The following is a 20,016-nucleotide window of genomic DNA, read 5'->3' as shown; positions in this document are numbered from 1 at the left end:
TTGGTTCAACTTGACTTGTGATTTGTTGGATTCTCGCTTGGCTTGATATTAGCAAGTTTGGTTTCTTTCTCGCCATTCTCAGATTAATTTGCATATCGTTGAATCATCTATTTGCAGTGTTTGTAGTGTTGTTTGCAGTGTTTACAGTGTTTTCTGAATAAATCCGTGAATTAATGGCAGAGAAAGTGTGTTTAGTCAAGTCATAAGTGAATAAAGGTCTTCTCCTAATTCCTACTCAGAAAATTGCTATTGATGAGCATAGTTTTTGCAAACAGAAAAGTCATTGGAAGACTTAGTGTCCAAAATTGTTGAATAAGACTCAAACTTCACAGCCATGGTGAAATGGAGGAAAGTCATCTCAACGTTCAAAGGGTCCAATGTCCTAGTAGTGGCAACCAGGAGGGCACCAGTCTAATACAGGTATATCCATGTCCACTTCATCTACAGTAAGTTTGTCATCACCCACTCCTTCAGGTATATCCTCTTCTTTGTGGGTTTTCGATTCTATTGCATCTCCTCATATATCCCCTAGCTTCTCTTCATTTGCATCTATACATCCATCATTTTCTTCAAATTCTGTGGTAACTGCTGATGGCACTTCTGTGACTTTAAAGGGTATTGGTTCCATTCATACTCATAATTTCTCACTTTCAGATGTTTATTGCATTCCCAACCTAACCATGAGTCTTGTCTCTGTTGGTCAATTGTGTGATACTGGTTATTCTATTCATTTTTCCTTTACCTTTTGTCATGTGCAGGATCCTAAATCCAGGAAGCTTATTGGGAAAGGCCGTAGAGAGGGTGGCATATATGTTTTGGATGAGCTGCGTGTTCCTGATCATGTGGCAACATCAGGAGTAGACCTCTCCTCATTCCACTTGGATTCCTCATCCTCTATTTCTTATTTGTGGCAATCTAGACTCGGTCATGTGTCGGCATCTCATTTAAAATTTTTGGTATCTAGTGATGTTTTGGGTGACTTACAGATAAATGATACTTCTAACTATAGTGGTTGCAAATTGGCAAAGTTTTTTGCATTACCTTTTAATCACAGCATGTCTAAGTCAGTTGCACCTTTTGATCTAATTCACTATGATGTGTCGGGTCTGTTGGCCTTACAAGTCTTAACATCTTGTTTTGATACTAACAAACAAGAAGAACTTAACATGCTTTGTTTAAGTGATGTATTTTCAGGACTCAATATACAAGGTTAAAGAATTCATGAAAGCTTGTACTTCAAAGAAGGATGATTATATCAAGCATGAGGCATGGATTAAAACTTGAAGATCATAAGAGCATTGATATTAAAGAAAAATATTCAAGAATGAAAGCCCAAGTGATCAACATGGAAAGCTCAAAAAAAGAAGAAACAAGCATAAAGACCTCAAGAAATGCAAGAATTGAAAATTCGAAAGAGTTTAGGAAATTTCATGTAAGTACTTCAAAGAATTTCAATATGGATGCATGAAACTCTTACTTCAAAGAATTTCAATATGGATGCATGAAACTCTTAGGTTAATTTATTGGACCTAGATACTTTTTAACATACTTGAAAAATATTTTTATAAGGTCAAAAATTGTCTCAAAAAGGTTAGAATCATTTTTGGAATGAAAAGCACAAAAAAGAGGATTTTCCAAATGCTGTCAATTTTTCTATATCTGCATTGAGGTGCATTTTTCTCTATCAAAAACTCATTATTTTAAAATGTGTTCCACATGAAAGTTGTATTATTTTCTCTTATCTTTAATTTGACACTAAGAACATAAAATTTGGAGTTACAAAAAAAACGTTATGATCAAAAGACTGAAGGGTACTCGAAGTTGACAACTTGATAGACGACTGTCAAGAACTGGACAGTCGACTGCCAGTGCACTTTGAACCGTCTATGCATGTTTGGAAAGTTGACTGACACCCTAGTGCCCCTTTGGTTTAACTAGATAGACGACAACCCAAAATTGACAGTCATCTATCACGCGACTGTTTTGAATTTTTTCATAACGGTCGAATTTTTAAATAAGGTTGCTTGGGGCTCAAAATTTGTAAAAACTTGGGGAATAATCCAAGACACTTGGGGATCAAGTTACATACCTTTTCAAGTCTATAAATAAGTCTCAAATAACATTGAATCAAAATAAAAAGGAATTCAATTCAGCAAAAATTCAAAATCTCTCCTAATTGCGCTCAAATTCTCAAGGCTCTCTCTTGCTCTCAAGCTCACATATTATGCACGAATTCAACTGAGTTTTTACTGATCTTCTTCCACCGGAATTGTGCTACAAATTCTAAATCTTTCAATCATTGAAATAATTAATCGGTGATATACTTCATTGAGTTTTAAGTTAATTTCCATATTGTTATTTACTTTGAAGTATATTATAGTTCAAAATTGTTGTACAAATCTGCTCTTTTAGGAGCAAATTCTTTGTAAAAAAATATTTGATTGTATCTTGTAGATTGATGATTCCAAGGGTTGTTTGGATCGTTGGCTAAGTAAGGGGATATTGCTTAGAGAGGTGGGCTCTAGCCTAGTTAAGGAGTGACCAGACGAGGGGATATCGTTTGGAGAAGGTGGGCTCTAGCCTTACCCAAGGAGTGTTGTAAAGGTTTGTTCCACTCGTTAAAGGAATAGGTTTAGTGAATCCTTTGGTGGTTTTCCAAAGGCGAGAACATAGGCTGGGTATAAGCCGAAACTTGTAAAAATCTCCTTCTCACTCTCTCTTTCCCTACTCTTTATTTTCAGTACATATTTAAATTGCATGGATGGTCTAAATTGGAAATCATATATACTACGTATATTTGGAAATCAAGTAAACTTAAAGTCTAATTTTGATTTGGGTTGCGAAAATCGAAAGGGAGTACGTTGGTTAAACCATATTTTACGGAAACCATACGAGAGTACGTTACTTTGTTAAACATCCCAATGATAAATTCACTAAGAGTTTATTTGGATTTTGAATATTGGGAAAAGTGTTGGATTCTATATTACACATCATATTAAAGAGGCAAATCCATTCATACAGGGTTTTATATCAGCTAGCATAACATTTCATATATACAGGGCTTAATTCAATCTTATATCCAAGGCTGATAACATAAGCTATATTGTGATTGAATGGTTTAAAGTTTGATATTGAGGGGTTTGTGTTTATATTCCAAAGAGTGTTGAATTTTCCATTAATCAAATAGTGTTGCAGTTAACTTATACTTGACAAATCATTTGGTTTTTTAGTTTAAACATTGTGCTTGATTGGTTTGGTTGAATGATTGATTACTTGTTTGGCTAAGCAATAGTGTTGTTGATTGGATAAAAGAATTTAAGTTCTTTTGTGATTAAAGAGTTAAACAAACAAGTTAAGAATTGGTTAAAAGAAATAAAAGAAGTTTAAGAATTCTCAAAAGGAATTAAAAGAAAGTTTTTAAATCCAATTCACCCCCTCCCCCTCTTGAGACTACACCTTACTTTTCAATTGGTATCAGAGCAGGGTTATAGCAAATCTTAAATAGTAGCTATAAAAAGATCTAAATGGCTAACTTAGGTGTAGCTCCCTTTGAAGAGGGACAACCTTCAACTAGGCCACCAATCTTTTGTGGTTTGAACTATATCTTCTGGAAAAAGAGAATGCAAATATATCTTCAAACTATGAATTGGAAAGCTTGGGAGGTTGTCATGGAAGGTGACCAAATTCCCACTAAGATAGTTGATGGAAAACAAGTCCCTAAGGAGAAAATTGATATGAAAGACTTAGACTATAAGATGCTGCAAGTGAATTCTAGTGCTATGAATGATCTATATTGTGCTTTAGATGCCAATCAATTTAATAGACTAATGGCTTGTAAATCAGTTAAGGAAATATGAGACAAGTTTGAAATCACTTACAAAGGCACCATAGATGTTAGGGATAATAGGATCGATATGCTTATAAGTGAATATGAAGCTTTTAGGATGAATCCGGATGAATCCATAACTAATATATTTACTAGGTTCACTCACATAATAATTTCCCTAAATGCACTAGGAAAAACCTATACTACTCATGAGACGATAAAGAAAATTCTTAGAGGGCTGCCACCTAAATGGGAACCAAAAGCCACTGCTATGACGGAATGAAGAAATTTGAAAACCACTTCCTTAGATGAGCTTATAGGTTCCTTACTCACATATGAAATGGCCATGAATGAAAAGAGTGGAAAAACCAAAGCCTAAGAATCAATAGTCTTTAAAGCCTTAAAAGAAAACTCAAGTAGTGAAATTGATGAAGATGAAGAAGCCTTCATATCTAAAAAGCTAGCAAGGATACTAAGAAGGAGAAACAAATTTAAAAGAAGAAACCAAGACTCCGAATCAGATGAAGAAGGAGAAGAAATCAGCAAAAAGAAATCTAAAGTAAAACTCCTACATGCTATAATTGCAACAAAGCTGGACATTTAAAACCGGAATGTCCTCTACTTAAGAAAGAGTCTAAGAAGAAAAATAAAAAGGCTATGAAAGCTACTACTTGGGACATGATGAGTAAAAGTAGTTCAGAAAATAAATCAAGTGACCAAGAGGTTGCTTATACGTGCTTTATGGCTTGGGACGATAAGGAAAGCTCCTCATCTAAATCTTCAAATAATTCTTGTAGTGATGAATCCAATAATGAGTGTATGTCATCTTATGATGAATTACAAAATGATCTATTCAAAATACATAAAATGCTGATTAAAGTAACCAAACAAAAAACATCATTGAAAAATAAGAACGAAGGAATGATGAAAGAGTAAGAATCACTTAAAACTGCTAAAAGGGAAAAGGATTCAAGAATCGAGAAAATAGAAAGTAACAATGAAGCTATGACAAAGGAGTTAGAATCCAAAAATCTTGCTAAAAAGGAAAAATACTTGAAAATCAAAGAATTAGAATGCAAGTATGAAAAAATGATAGAAGACCTTCGATCCCTATCGTGTACGGTATATGAGAAAGATATATATATTTCTGAATTAGAGGATAAAATTAGAAAATTATCTCTAGAATTAGAGAAATCACAAAAGAAAGTTGATGACAAGAAAGATAAAGAGATAATTGATCTCAAGTATCAAATTGAAGATAAAGAAAGAATCATCTATAACTTTACAAAAGGAAAAACAAACTTTGACAAAATGATAGGTTCACAAAGAATGTCTCTAAATAAAGAAGGCATTGGGTTCAACGGGGTTGAAAATAAAAAGAAAAAGAGTCTTTACATGGGTTATTTTTCAAAAGAATCCAAAGTTTATGCTTGCACATTCTCTAATATCTACACTAATACAATATGCTATCAATGAATGAAAAAGGGGCATATCAAGTTTGAATGTCCATTCAAGAGAAATGATGTAAAAACTAAACAAGTATGGAAAGTAAAAGAAACATCCTTTAATAAACAAACCAGACCCAAGAAAGTATGGGTACCTACATGAAAGACTAGTTTATAAATGAAAAACTTCATGGATTAAGTCATTCCCCTTTAAAAATTAAGAAAGTAACTTAATTCATGATCAACAAACAAACTAGTTGAAATAGAAAAAACTTAACAAATGGGTTTAGAGCTTATTATAACAAATTCAAAAATGGCATTGTTGGCAAAATCATAGGATGATTTTTACAAAACTTAACTTAAGAAAATATTAAGAAAATATCAAATTGAGCTTATTACATAAGTACTTCAAGTTGATTCAAGAATGATTTTTTTAAGCTCATTAAGAAAAGAGACTTAGAGACCTTAATATAAAACTTGGAACAAGTTTTTCAAAGTTAAACAAGTTCATATTCCAAGATTAATTGAGCAAAGAAGGGAGAACTCAAAAATATATTGAAATGAGAAAATTCCAGTTGACAGACGACTGTCTGTCTATGGACAGCCGACTGGCCAATTTAGAGTGGTTTAACTAAAGACAAAAGCCTGACAGACGACTGCCAATGCCAAGTGAGACGCCTGTAGGTGTTCAGCTAGATGTCTGCCACTCTTCTGAGTATGTTTTTAAAAACAAGTTGTTCTAGTGATAGACAATTGTCAAGCTAAGGACAGATGACTGCCACCCTACTGAGTTGTTTGAAAATTGAATTATTTTATTGACTGACAACTACCCTCTGTTGATAGGCGACTGCATAATTTTTTTTTAAAGATATTTGAGAATGAAATACTATATGCTACATGCTTACATGCCTATATGATATGCTATATGCTACATGCTTACATGCCTATGCTACATGATATGCTTGACTTATATTGAAAATTTATGACTCATTATGTTGAAAATTTGAGCATGAGATTATTGAGTATAAGCATGAATTTTGATATGAGATTAATTATTGATCATGCATGCTATTGATGAATTACATGGATAGACTTACTGCTTTTTATATTGATATCCATGAACTATGAGAGATATAATGGTTATATTGGTATCCATGAGTTGTGTATAATGTGATAATGACTATGGTATCTATAAAGTCTTTGGTATCCACGAATATTTTTGGTATCACATTTTAAAAATTTTAATTGGTATCACAATTTAACAAAGCTCACTTAGTATCACAATCTAAAAGTTAAATTTGTCTTTTAAGCATGACAAGTATGATTATATCTATGAGCATAGTATGACATTGATGATATGAGCATAATATTGATATTTGATACATAATGTGAATCAATGTTTTGAAATATAGGATGACGAAAGCAAAATTGATAACAAAACTGAATGTATTGAATTTAAGGGGAGTGTTATGTCATATTGCTTATATTATGATTGTTTTCCTATTAATCAATTCAGAGAATTTTCAATTGGTATCATGAATTAAATTTTCAATTGATATCAATTCTCAATTGGTATCATGAATTTTAAATAGATATCATGAATTCAATTTTAAATCGGTATCATAAAATCAACAATTGAAATCTTGAATATTGTCTAAAGGAAAAAATTGTTAGTAATGAAGTTACAACTCATATACTTGAATGTTATAAGACACTACACATGTTATATTGAAAAATAATAAATTGAGTGTGTACATATGTTTGATATGCATGTTTAATGATATGCTCAGAATTTGATTTTATTTAAACTTAATCATTTTTTTTCCTTTTTTGATCGATGTCAAAAGGGGGAGAAGTGTTTAAGCAAAAATTGAGCATGATAGCATGATATTGCAAAAATTGAGCATGAATATTATAGATATCAAAAGGAGAAGTATTTAATAGTGATGAGCATGATTATAAAAGAGGTTGTGAAATTGATATTGATCTTGCAAACATTGTTAAGATGATGCTTATTGAAAGGGGAAGTCTTTTTAAGGCTCACTCCAATTTTTGCTTCTTATTTGTCATAATAAAAAAAGTGGAGATTGTTGGCCTTATAAGGCTTAACATCGTGTTTTGTTGCTAACAAACAAGTAGAATTTAACATGCTTTGTTTAAGTGATATATTTTCAGGACTCAATGATGAATGCAAGGTTCAAGAATTCATGAAAGCTTGTACTTCAAAGAAGGATTAAAACTTGAAGATCATGAGAGCATTGATATTAAAGAAAAAGCTTCAAGAATGAAAGCCCAAGTGATCAACATTGAAAGCTCAAAAAAAGATGAAGCAAGCATAAAAACCTCAAGGAATTCGAGAATTAAAAATTTGAAAGAGTCTAGGAAATTTCATTTAAGTACTCAAAGAATTTCAATATGGATGCATGAAACTCTTAGGTTAATTTATTGGACCTAGATACCTTTTAACATACTTGGAAAATATTTTTATAAGGTCAAAAATTGTTTCAAAAAGGTAAAAATTGTTTCAAAAAGTTTAAAATTATTTTTGGAATGAAAAGCACCAAAAATAGGATTTTCCAAATGCTATCAATTTTTCTACATCAGCATTGAGGTACCTTTTTCTATATCCAAAAACTCCTTATTTCAAAATGTGTTCAACATTAAAGTTGTAGGATTTTTTCTTAGCTTTCATTTGACACCAAGAACTTCAAATTTAGAGTTACATAGAAATAATTATAATCAAAAGAAGGAAGGGTACTCGAAATTGACAGCTTGACAGACAACTGTCAAGAACTGGACAGTTGACTGCCAGTGCACTTTGAAGCATCTATGCATGTTTGGATAGATAACTGACACCCTACTGCCCCTTTGGTTTAACTGGACAAACAACTGTCCAAAATGGAAAGTCATCTATCACGCGGTTGTTTTGAATTTTTTCATAACGGTCAAATTTTTTAATGAGGTTACTTGGGGCTCAAATTTTGTAAAAACTTGGGGAATAATCCAAGACACTTGGGGATCAAGTTACATACGTTTTCAAGTCAATAAATAAGCCTCAACGATCATTGAATCAAAATACAAAAGAATTCAATTCATAAAAATTCAAAATCTCTCCCAATTGCTCTCAAATTCTCAAGGCTCTCTCTTGCTCTCAAGCTCACATATTGTGCACGAATTCAACAGATTTTTTACTGATCTTCTTCCACCGGAATTGTGCTACAAATTCTAAATCTTTCAATCATTGAAAGAATTAATCGGTGATATACTTCATTGAGCTTCAAGTTAATTTCCATATTGTTATTTACTTTGAAGTATATTATAGTTCTAAATTGTTGTACTAATCAGCTCTTTTAGGAGCAAATCCTTTGTAGACAAATATTTGATTTGTATCTTGTAGATTGAAAATTCCAAGGGTTTTTTGGATCATTGGCTAAGCAAGGGGATATTACTTAGAAAGGTGAACTCTAACCTAGTTAAGGAATGATCGAACGAGGGGATATCGTTTGGAGAAGGCGGGTTGTAGCCTTGCCCAAGGAGTGTTGTAAATGTTTTTTCCGCTCATTAAAGGAACAGGTTTAGTGAATCCTTTGGTGGTTTTCCAAAGGTGAGGACATAGGCTGGGTATAAGCCGAACCTTGTAAAAATTTTCGTCTCATTCTCTCTTTCCCTACTCTTTATTTTCAGTACATATTTAAATTGCGTGGATGGTTTAAATTGGGAATCATATATACTACATATATTTGGAAATCAAGTAAACTTAAAGTCTAATTTTGATTTGGGTTGTGGAAACCGAAAGGGAGTACGTTGGTTAAACCATATTTTACGGAAACTATACGGGAGTACGTTACTTGGTTAAACATCTCAAAGATAAATTCACTAAGAATTTATTTGGATTTTGAATATTGGTAAAAGTGTTGGATTCTATATTACACATCATATTAAAGAGGCAAATCCATTCATACAGGGTTTTATATCAGCAAGCATAACATTTCATATATACATGGCTTCATTCAATTTTCTATCCAAGGCTGATAACATAAGCTATATTGTGATTGAATGGTTTAAAGTTTGATATTGAGTGGTTTGTGTTTATATTCCAAAGAGGGTTGAATTTTCCATTAATCAAATAGTGTTGTAGTTAACTTATACTTGACAAATCATTTGGTTGTTTGGTTTAAACATTATGATTGATTGGTTTGGTTGAATGATTGATTACTTGTTTGGCTAAGCAATAATGTTGTTGATTGGATAAAAGAATTTAAGTTCTTTTGTGATTAAAGAGTTAAACAAACAAGTTAAGAATTGGTTAAAAGAAATAAAAAAAGTTTAAGAATTCTCAAAAGGAATTAAAAGAAAGTTTTTAATCCAATTCACCCCCCCCCCCCCCTCTTAGGACTACACCTTACATTTCCGGGTCACGCCCCTGTTAACACTAAAAGGGGATTTAGATACTATGTTTCCTTTATTGATGATTATACTCGGTATTGTTGGGTCTATTTAATGAAACATCAATCTGATTTCATCCATATCTATACTGTCTTCCAATCATTTGTTCGTACTCAACACTCTGCTGTAGTTAAGTGTTTTTGTTCCGATTTGGGTGGGGAGTATACTTCTACGAAACTTTTTGAGTTGCTTATCTCTAATGGTATTGTTCATCAATCTTCTTGTACTGATACTCCTCAACAAAATGGTGTTGCCAAAGAAAACATCGCCATATTGTTGAAACAACTCGGACTCTTCTCTTATTTGCTAAGGTTCCTAGTGAATTCTGGGGGGAAGTGGTTCTTATAGCGGTTCACTTGATTAATCGAATCCCCACATCCCATAATTCTGGTCTCTCCCCTTTGGAAAAGTTATATGGGTCCCCCCCTGAGTACTCCTCTTTAAAAGTCACTGTTGAGCGTACTAAATTATAGCCATGTTCTGCCATGTGTGTCTTCCTTGGTTATGGAGAGGGACAGAAGGGTTATAGGTGTTTTGATCTTGTTGCTCAAAAACTATATGTCTCTCGTTATGCTGTCTTCCTCGAACACATTCCTTTCTTTACTATTTCTTCTAACTCTCCTCATATAGCGCAGCTAGACCACATTCGTATTGACCCTTTCTCTGATGATGAAAATGGTGGTGATAATAATGCCCCTCTTGCAGTCCCCTAAGAATCTCATGTAGTTGTGGATTCTTATTAGTCTCGCTATCCCAAGCATGCTCGTAAGTCCACTCAATTAATAGATTTTGCTTATTCTTGTTATTCTGGTCCTTTCACTTCTTTTTTAGTAGTTATTCACCCACTTTGTGTGCCTACCTCGTATAAGGAGGCTTCTTGTGATCCTCCTTGGGACTTGGTGTCACTCCCTCCTAGTAAGAAATCAATTGGTTCTCATTGGGTTTACAAGATCAAAATGAAGTTAGATGGCTCTATTGAGCGATACAAAGCTCGTTTGGTTGCTAAGGGTTTTACCCAAGACTATGGTATGGATTATGAGGATACTTTTGCCCCAGTTGCCAAGATGACAACTGTTCAGGCTCTTATTACTGTAACCTCTATTTGTCGGTGGGCTATTTCTCAATTGGATGTTAAAAATGCCTTCTTGAATGGGGATTTGAAAGAGGAAGTGTGTAAGAACCCAAACCGTGATAAGTGGGTTTAAATAAATAAGAGAGGGAAAAAATTCCTATTTGAACAAGCTTCGTCAATGAAGCTAGAGTTCATCGATGAAGGCCATGCATCTCTCATCAGCGAAGTTCAGAGGCTCGTCGACGAGTTTCGGGAACCAGTGATATTAGGGTTCATCGACGAATCCTCCGTCTCGTCGATGAGAGGACTATAGAGCCTTGTCGATGAGGACACCATCTCGTCGACGAGTTTGCCCGGGTCAAAGGGGCTATAAATAGAATTCTCTTTACTTCTCAACTAAGAAAACTCAAATATCTCTCTCTCTCTCTAGAACTCTCTCTAGAACTCTCTCTACTCTCTATCTCTCTAGATTTCTTCTCCGTTCATCATTGGAATCGTGAATCTGAAGTTACCACGAGGATCGTGGAAGGATTCTTTACAAGTTCTACAAATTGGAATCCCATTTCGGAGATTTTTGGGTTTCGGCGTAAAATAGAGGTAAGGCTCAGTTTTCAATTATGAGTCGGTAGTTTTGTAGGAAATAGTCTTATGAGTATATTTTGTACTGTGATTGTAGGTTTTGGAACTCGGTTCACTGTTTAGGGGCTTTGGAGTTCGAGATTTGCTATTCAAGGAAAAGGTAAGGGGAACTGTGTTTATATTGGTTATTTTTTAAATTGGACTCGGTGAAACTGGGGTTCACGGTCCTGTGTGTATTTTGGCTACTCATTTGGGAGGATCTAACGGGGAAAACTATAGGTTTTTCATTATTATAGTTTTGGGAGAAAGGGGGCGACGGGCTGCATCCTTGGTTTTGTTGAAAACCAAACGTATATGTTGATTTATACTGTGTTATAGGGATGGTCGTGCCTTGACTTATTTAAACTGTATGTGTTTGGAAAATCGTTATTTTATATTACCAAATGGGTGTAGTTTGTTTGGTTATATGAGCATGCATATGTTGTATTTTAGTGAAATAGGAACGGGGTTCCGAATTCTTCCAGGTTTGAAAATCCAGCTTTTTCCAAAGAGTGCGCAATACCACTATATTGGCTAGCATTTTTCGAAGGGTGTGAAATATCACCGAATTGTTGGCGTTTGCCGAAGGGTGTGAAATATCACCAAACTATCGGTGTTTGCCGAAGAGTGTGTAATATCACCAGATTGCTGGCATTTTCCAAAGGGTGTGAAATATCACCAGATTGTCGGTTTTTACTGAAGGGTGTGAAATACCACCTGACAGTCCGGCTTTGAGCCGAAGGGTGTGACGACACCAGATTGTATTGCTTGTTTATGAAAATACTGGAACTGGTTTTGATTGTTTTGACTATTGAGCTATGCTTGTTAGTATGTCATGATAACACTCAAATGCCAGACACTGATATAACCTGTGTTCCTTACTGAGAGGTGTCTCACCCCTACTGTAAGTACATTTTTACAGGTCCTTCGAGTAACCGAAACTAGCATCCTGGTGCAGGGAGCGTAGTGGTCGGTGTACTGCAGTTAGCGCTTGTGTAAGTGCTAGGACTGTATTTTTGTGGGTTGCCATTTTGAGATGTTTTTGGGCACCCGTTTGTACGTTTTTGATAGAGCCGTGTTCTGCTCTTGTATAAACTCTGGTATGGTATTGTACATATATATAGAATGACCTTTTTCTGTTGCGTATATGATTGTGTTGGATGTGTTTAGGGTGCCTGGGAACCCCACAGAGTCGGACCCTCATCCTTGGTACTGTATCTGTGGATTATTTGTATGATACAGGGATAGGTTATGTTACATTTTCACCCCTGGGTCCCATTTCAAGGTTCGGGGCGTGACAACTTGGTATCAGAGCTAACCAGGTTGTTATGTCTTGTAGACTTGGTTAGGCTTAGCTGTAAGTACATACTAGAGTATAGGATGTTGGATATGGATAGTGTTGGTTGAGGGTTGTTCGGTTGCTAGACTGGGAATTATCGATGATATTCTGTATTTTTCCTGGGATGACGATTTTAGTAAAAGCACGGCAGATCATTGATGACTTTCGCATCGGTGTGATAGGACAGACTCAGACCTGGTAGGGAATAGTTAACACAATTAGTGTAGACTGTACGAGTTGTAGGGATACTGATAGATTCCTATTGTGATGCAGCATGGAGCCCAAGGATAATGACTTGGGAAGTGGTTCTGAGGAAACTGCGAGTGATGAGTCTCCTTCTGTGCCTCAAGGTTTGACGAGGCAGGTGTTACGGGAGATTGGGCAGAGTGTGAGGAAACACGAGCGCTCTCCTATTGCTGCGGGGTGCACCATTGAGAGGTTCACATGCATACATCCTCCGACGTTCTCTGGAGGACCTGACCCGATAATAGCAGAGGATTGGGTGGAGAAGACTGAGTTATCTTGGAGGTCCTGCACTGCATGGATAGGCAACGAGTCCTTTATGCCACCTTCTAGCTATCTGAGGAGGCAGTCGATGGTGGACTGCAGTGAATCTACTGGAGAAGCAGAGAGGTGATCTTGAGGAGATGACATGGAGCCGTTTTAAGGAGGTGTTCTTTGACAAATACTTCCCGGCTTCAGTACGTGATGTGAAGGTAGATGAGTTTTCTGCACTAACTCAAGGGAGTTTGACGGTGCAGGGGTATGCGGCTTGGTACATAGAGCTGTCCCGCTTTGCACCATGTTTGATCTCGAGCGAGTATGAGAAGACTCGGAGGTTTAAGAAGGGATCGAGGAAGGATATCCACAGAGTGGTGGGTATCCTTCAGATCCGTGAGTTCTCAGTGTTGGTGGATAAAGCCACGGTGATTGAGACCGGTATCCGAGAGGATGAGGTGGATTAGGAACCGAGGAAGAGAAAAGTACCTTCTGGTTCTCAGACAGGGTCTCGTCAGGGATCGTGGAAGAAGAGGAACAAGGACTCGAGTTACCATCAGAATACTGAGCGCCAAAGTTTCCAAGGGAGCCAAACTAGGGATCGTTATACCAGATATCACAAATGGCACGAGGGAGAGTGTCGGACATCTGGAGGTAACTGATACAACTGTGGCTAGTCAGGTCACATGTTTCGTGATTGTCAGATGCCGAGGCGAGACGTGTCTACATCTAGTGTGAACTGAGGGAGCAATCAGATATCTCGGGGCACCATTCAGACAAATACAACTCTAGCCAGAGTATACTCTCTTACTCCAGCGGATGCTGAGCATGCAGGGAATGTGGTGACATGTACCTTATTGTTACTTTCAAATAAAGCTTCTGTTTTGTTTGATTCGGGTGCAACCCATTCCTTTGTATCTGTAAATTTTGTGGGACGATGTGGGGTTGAGACCTGAGACATGAATGAGGTGTTATCTGTTACTACGCCATCTGGGAGTGTATCATTCTGTAGGAAGATGTTGGAAGAATGCCCAGTGGTAATTCAAGGGAAGCTGCTACCGGTGAATCTTATGGTATACGACATGTCAAGGTTCGATATCATTCTGGGGATGGATTGGTTGTTCTCCAGTTATGTTGTGATCGATTGTCGTAAGAAGGTAGTAGTGTTTAGACCACCTGGGGAGCAAGAATATGAATTCGTGGGATCGTGTGTGCGTTCGACGCCACAGATTCTGTCGGCATTGCAGGTGAGGACGCTACTCTTGGACGGATGTCAGGCGTACCTAGCTTATATAAAGGAACCTCCACGAGATGAGTTGAGGCTCGGGGATATTCAAGTAGTCAGCGAGTTTTCGAATGTGTTTCCAGATGATTTACCTGGTTTACCTTTGGATCGTAAGGTGGAGTTTGTGATAGAGTTGCTGCCTGGTAAGGCACCAATCTCTAAAGCTCCGTACCAGATGGCTCCAGCAGAACTTCGGGAATTGAAGGAGTAGTTGCAGGAATTACTGGACAATTTTTCATTCGACCTAGTGTTTCGCCCTGGGGAGCTCTAGTATTATTTGTGAAGAAGGACGGGTTGATGCGGATATGCATTGATTACCGTGAGATTAATAAGGTAACTGTGAAGAATCGTTATCCTTTATCTCGTATAAATGACTTATTTGACCAGTTGCAGGGGACGCGGGTCTTCTCAAATATCGACTTGCGGTTCGGATATCATCAGGTGAGGTTCAAATTGGAGGATGTAGTGAAAATAGCTTTCTGAACTAGACATGGCCACTACGAGTTCTTAGTCATGCCTTTTGGGTTGACGAATGCTCTGGCGGTGTTCATGGATCTAATGAATAGGATTTTCCATGAGTACCTGGATCGATTCGTGGTGGTGTTCATTGATGACATTCTGGTATACTCGAGGAGTTCGGAAGAGCATAAGGATCATTTGAGGTTAGTATTACAGATTCTGCGGAAGAAGAAGTTGTATGCTAAGCTAAAGAAGTGTGAATTATGGTTGAGTCAGATTGCGTTCTTAGGCCATGTGGTGACTGGTGATAGTATATCAGTTGATCCTAGTAAGATTGAAGTTGTGGTCAACTGGGTGAGGCCAAAGAATGTGCAGGAGGTTCGGAGTTTTCTAGGACTGACGGGTTACTATCATCGGTTCGTAAAGGGTTTCTCTAAATTATCTGGACCTCTGACATGATTGACCAGGAAGGGGGTGCAGTTTGAGTGGACCAGTGATTGCAAGCAGTGCTTTCAGGAGTTGAAGCACCGGCTGATTACTGCTCCAGTGTTGACCATTCCTTCTGGGGATGGTGGGTTTGTGATTTATGGCGACGCGTCTCTGAAAGGCTTGGGATGTGTGCTCATACAGTAGGGTAAGGTAGTAGCTTATGCCTCTCAGCAACTGAAAGAATATAAGAGGAAATACCCTACGCACGATTTGGAGTTGGCTGCTGTTGTGTATGTACTGAAGATCTAGCGACACTATTTGTATGGTTTGCAGTGTGAGATCTTCACAGACCATAAGAGCCTCAGGTATTTATTCACGCAAAAGGAGTTGAATATGAGGCAGAGATGGTGGCTTGAGTTGATTAAGGACTACGACTGCATGATCAGTTATCACGCGGGAAAGGCTAATATGGTAGCAGATGCATTGAGTCGGAAGTCAGAGCATGCAGCAGTACTACAGTTGTAGCTCAGCATCATGTCAGGAGGCATCTGGAAAGCCTTGGTGTGGAGTTGGTGTCCGATGATCATCAGACTTTCATTGTTAGCTTGGTGATCCAACCGACCTTATTTGAGCATATAAAAGTCACACAGACTAGTGATGCAAAGTTGGCAGAGGTTATGGAAAAAGTACAACAGGGACTAGCTACGGAGTTTAACATCTCTGAGGGAGGTGTGCTAAGGTTTGGGACTAGGTTCTGTGTTCCAAACGATGATGAGATCAGAAGGACGATCCTAGAGGAGGCACATTGTTCTTTGTATATGGTACATCCTGGTAGTACAAAGAAGTATCAGGACTTGCACGAGACCTTCTGGTGGTCAGGTATGAAGAGACAAATTGCTCAGTTCGTAGAGCAGTGTCTAACGTGTCAGCAGGTGAAAGCTGAACATCAGAGACCGGTAGGACCGTTGCAGCCTTTACCTATTCTAGTATGGAAATGAGAGTATATTTCCATGGATTTTGTGACCAGATTGCCACCAACACTTCACTGGCAGAATGCTATTTGGGTGATTGTGGATAGATTGACGAAATCTACTCATTTCATACCGATGAAGGTTAACTATCCTTTGAGTAGGTTAGCTAATATGTATGTGCATGAGGTTGTGAGAATGCATGGAGTACCGGTGTCCATTGTGTCAGATAGAGATCTGAGGCTTACTTCTCGATTCTGAACGAGTTTGCAGAAAGCGTTGGGGACGAAACTTACTTTTAGTACAGCATTCCACCCCCAAACTGATGGACAGTCGGAGAGGACGATACAGATATTGGAAGATATGTTGTGAGCTTGTGTGTTAAACTTTGGTGGTAGTTGGATACATTTTATGCCACTCGTAGAGTTCGCTTATAATAACAGCTTCCAATCTAGTATTGGGATGGCCCCATTCGAGACTTTGTATGGTCGGAGGTGTCGATCTCCTTTGTGTTGGCAGGAGGTTGGTGAACGTCAAGTGTTAGGACCTGAACTTGTGCAGCAGGAGTTTGAGAAGATGGGTTTGATCCGGGAGAGGATTAAATCAGCTCAGAGCCGGGCAGAAGAGTTATGTAGATGTTTGCTGCCGTGATTTAGAGTTCGAGGTGGGGCGTAAGGTTTTTCTGCGTATCGCTACAATGAAAGGGGTGATGAGATTTGGGAGGAAGGGAAAGTTGAGCCCAAGGTATATCGGACCATTCAAGGTTTTTGAGCGAGTGGTGTGGTAGCCTACAGGATTGCATTACCTTCAGCACTTTCGAGGGTCCACGATGTGTTTCACGTATCCATGTTGAGGAGATAAGTGTTGGATCCTTCACATGTTATTAGTTATGACGAGTTGGAAATTGGGGATACTTTAGCATATGAGGAGATACTTGTTCAAGTTCTAGACAGTAAAGTTCAGAAGTTTTATACTAAAGATATACCGTTAGTAAAGGTATTATGGTGGAACCACGAAGTTAAGGAAGTTTCTTGGGAACTGGAAACGAAAATACGCCAGAAGTATCCACAATTATTTTGAGCATTTGTACATGATCCTACTATGGGTTGGGATAAGTGGTTAGTCATCGGGAGTGTGTGTATTCTGAACTTCTGAGACAATTGTATATGTAACCACGATATTTTTCTGCCATAAGTGAGGGTATATATGTGTATGTGTATGATGGGGCTACACTGTAGTGGTCGCCAGTTTTTTTTCTAGAGTGGTATATATGTGTTTGATTGTATGTATGAGTTGTGAATAAGAGATGGAAAATTTCAAGGATAAAATTTTTGTAAGGAGGGGAGACTGTAAGATCCCAAACCGTGATAAGTGGGTTTAAATAAATAAAAGAGGGGCGAAATTGGTATTTGAATAGGCTTTGTTGACGAAGCCAGAGTTCGTCGACGAAGGCTATGCATCTCTCGTCGACAAAGTTCAGAGGCTCGTCGACGAGGAGAAACCGAGGAGTTTCGGGAACCAGTGATATCAGGGTTCATTATCGAATCCTCCGTCTCGCCGACGGGAGGACTATAGAGCCTCGTCGACGAGGACACCATCTCACCGACGAGTTTGCCCGGGTCAAAGGGGCTATAAATAGAATTCTCTTTACTTCTCAACTAAGAAAACTCAAATATATATATATATATATCTCTCTCTCTCTCTCTCTCTCTCTCTCTCTCTCTCTCTCTAGAACTCTCCCTACTCTCTATTTCTCTAGATTTCTTTGTCGTTCGTCATTGGAATCATGAATCAGAAGTTACCACGAGGATCGTGGAAGGATTCTCTACAAGTTCTATGGATTGGAATCCCATTTCGGAGATTTTTGAGTTTCGGCATAAAATCGAGGTAAGGCTCGGTTTTCAATTCTAATCCGGTAGTTTTGTAGTAAACAGTCTTGTGAGTATATTCTGTACTGTGATTGTAGGTTTTGGAACTCGGTTCGCTATTTAAAGGCCTTGGAGTTTGGGATTTTCTATTTGGGGAAAAGGTAAGGGGAATTGTGTTTATATTGGTTATTTTTTAAATCGGACTCGATGAAACTAGGGTTCACGGTCCTGTGTGTGTTTTGGCTACTTATTTGGGGGGATCTAACACGGAAAACTATGGGTTTTTTATTATTACAGTTTTAGGGAAAAGGGGGCGATGGGCTGCATCCTTGGTTCTGTTGAAAACCAAACGTATTTGTTGATTTATACTGTGTTATAGGGATGGTCGTGCCTTGACTTGTTTAAACTGTATCTGTTTGGAAAACCGTGATTTTAGATTACCAAATGGGTGCGGTTTGTTTGGTTATATGGGCATGCATATGTTGTATTTTGGTGAAATAGGAATGGGGTTCCGAATTGTTCCAGGTTTGAAAATCCGGCTTTTGCCGAAGAGTGCGCAAAACCACTAGATTGGCCAGCGTTTGTCGAAGGGTGTGAAATATCACCAGATTTTTGGCGTTTGCTGAAGGGTGTGAAATACCACCAGACAGTCTGGCTTTGAGTCGAAGGGTGTGACGACACCAGATTATATTGCTTGTTTGTGAAAATACTGGAACTGGTTTTGATTGTTTCGACTATTGAGTTATGCATGTTAGTATGTCATGATAACACTCAAATGCCACACACTGATATAACTTGTGTTCTTCCTTACTGAGAGGTGTTTCACCCCTACTGTACATACATTTTTACAGGTCCTTCGAGTAACTGAAACTAGAGTCCTAGTATGGGGAGCATAGTGGCCGGTGTACTACGGTTGGCACTTGTGTAAGTGTTAGGACTGTATTTTGGTGAGTTGCCATTTTGAGATGTTTTTGGGCACCCGTTTATGCGTTTTTGATAAAGCTGTGTTCTGCTCTTATATAGACTCTGGTATGGTACTGTACATATATAAAGAATGACCATTTCCACTGCATATATGATTGTGTTGGATGTGTTTAGGGTGCCTAGGAACCCCACAGGGTCGGACCCTCATCCTTTGTACTGTATCTATGGATTATTTGTATGATACATGGACAGGTTAGGTTACATTTTCACCCCTAGGTCCCGTTTCAGGGTTCGGGACATGACAAAGTGTACATGGTACCTCCACCTGGTGTCTTTCATAACCCTTTGCAAACTTAAGAAGGCTTTATATGGTCTCAAACAAGCCCCTCGAGCTTGGTTTGAGAAGTTTTCGTTGGTTGCCACTTTTCTTGGTTTCTCTTCCAGTGCTCATAATTTAGCTTTATTTGTTAAGTGTACTTCCGCTGGCCATATCATTCTTTCTTTGTATGTTTATGATATGATTATTATAGGTGATGATGTTGGTGGTATTATGGAGTTGAAAACAATGTTGGCTCAGGAGTTTGACATGAAGGATTGGGGCCACTCCGCTACTTCTTGGGAATTGAAGTAGCCTACTCCCCCAAAGGTTACTTGCTCTCCTAATCAAAGTATGTTGCAAATATTCTTGACGGCACTCGTCTCACTGATAGTCGGATTGCTGATACTCCTCTTGAGGTTAATGCTTGCTACACTCCCACTAATGGTATTCCCCTGCCGGATCCCACCTTGTATCATACTATTGTTGGTAGTTTGGTTTATCTGACTAATACTCACCCAAA

General features: G+C 37.9%; 1 protein-coding gene across 1 annotated transcript; it reads left to right on the top strand.

The window, feature by feature from the left end:
• Positions 1 to 428: 428 nt before the first annotated feature.
• LOC131166644 (uncharacterized) lies at positions 429 to 19,808 on the top strand. Its single transcript, XM_058125224.1, has 3 exons — positions 429 to 1,104; positions 10,549 to 10,890; positions 19,708 to 19,808. Exons 1-3 carry the CDS (start codon positions 429 to 431, stop codon positions 19,806 to 19,808), a joined length of 1,119 nt encoding a protein of 372 aa, XP_057981207.1.
• Positions 19,809 to 20,016: the final 208 nt, after the last annotated feature.

Source organism: Malania oleifera, chromosome 10 (genome assembly GCF_029873635.1).
Source record: "Malania oleifera isolate guangnan ecotype guangnan chromosome 10, ASM2987363v1, whole genome shotgun sequence".
Taxonomy (NCBI): Eukaryota; Viridiplantae; Streptophyta; class Magnoliopsida; order Santalales; family Ximeniaceae; genus Malania; species Malania oleifera.
Note: the sequence above shows the minus strand (reverse complement) of the source record. Positions and strands in the feature narration are given on the sequence as shown.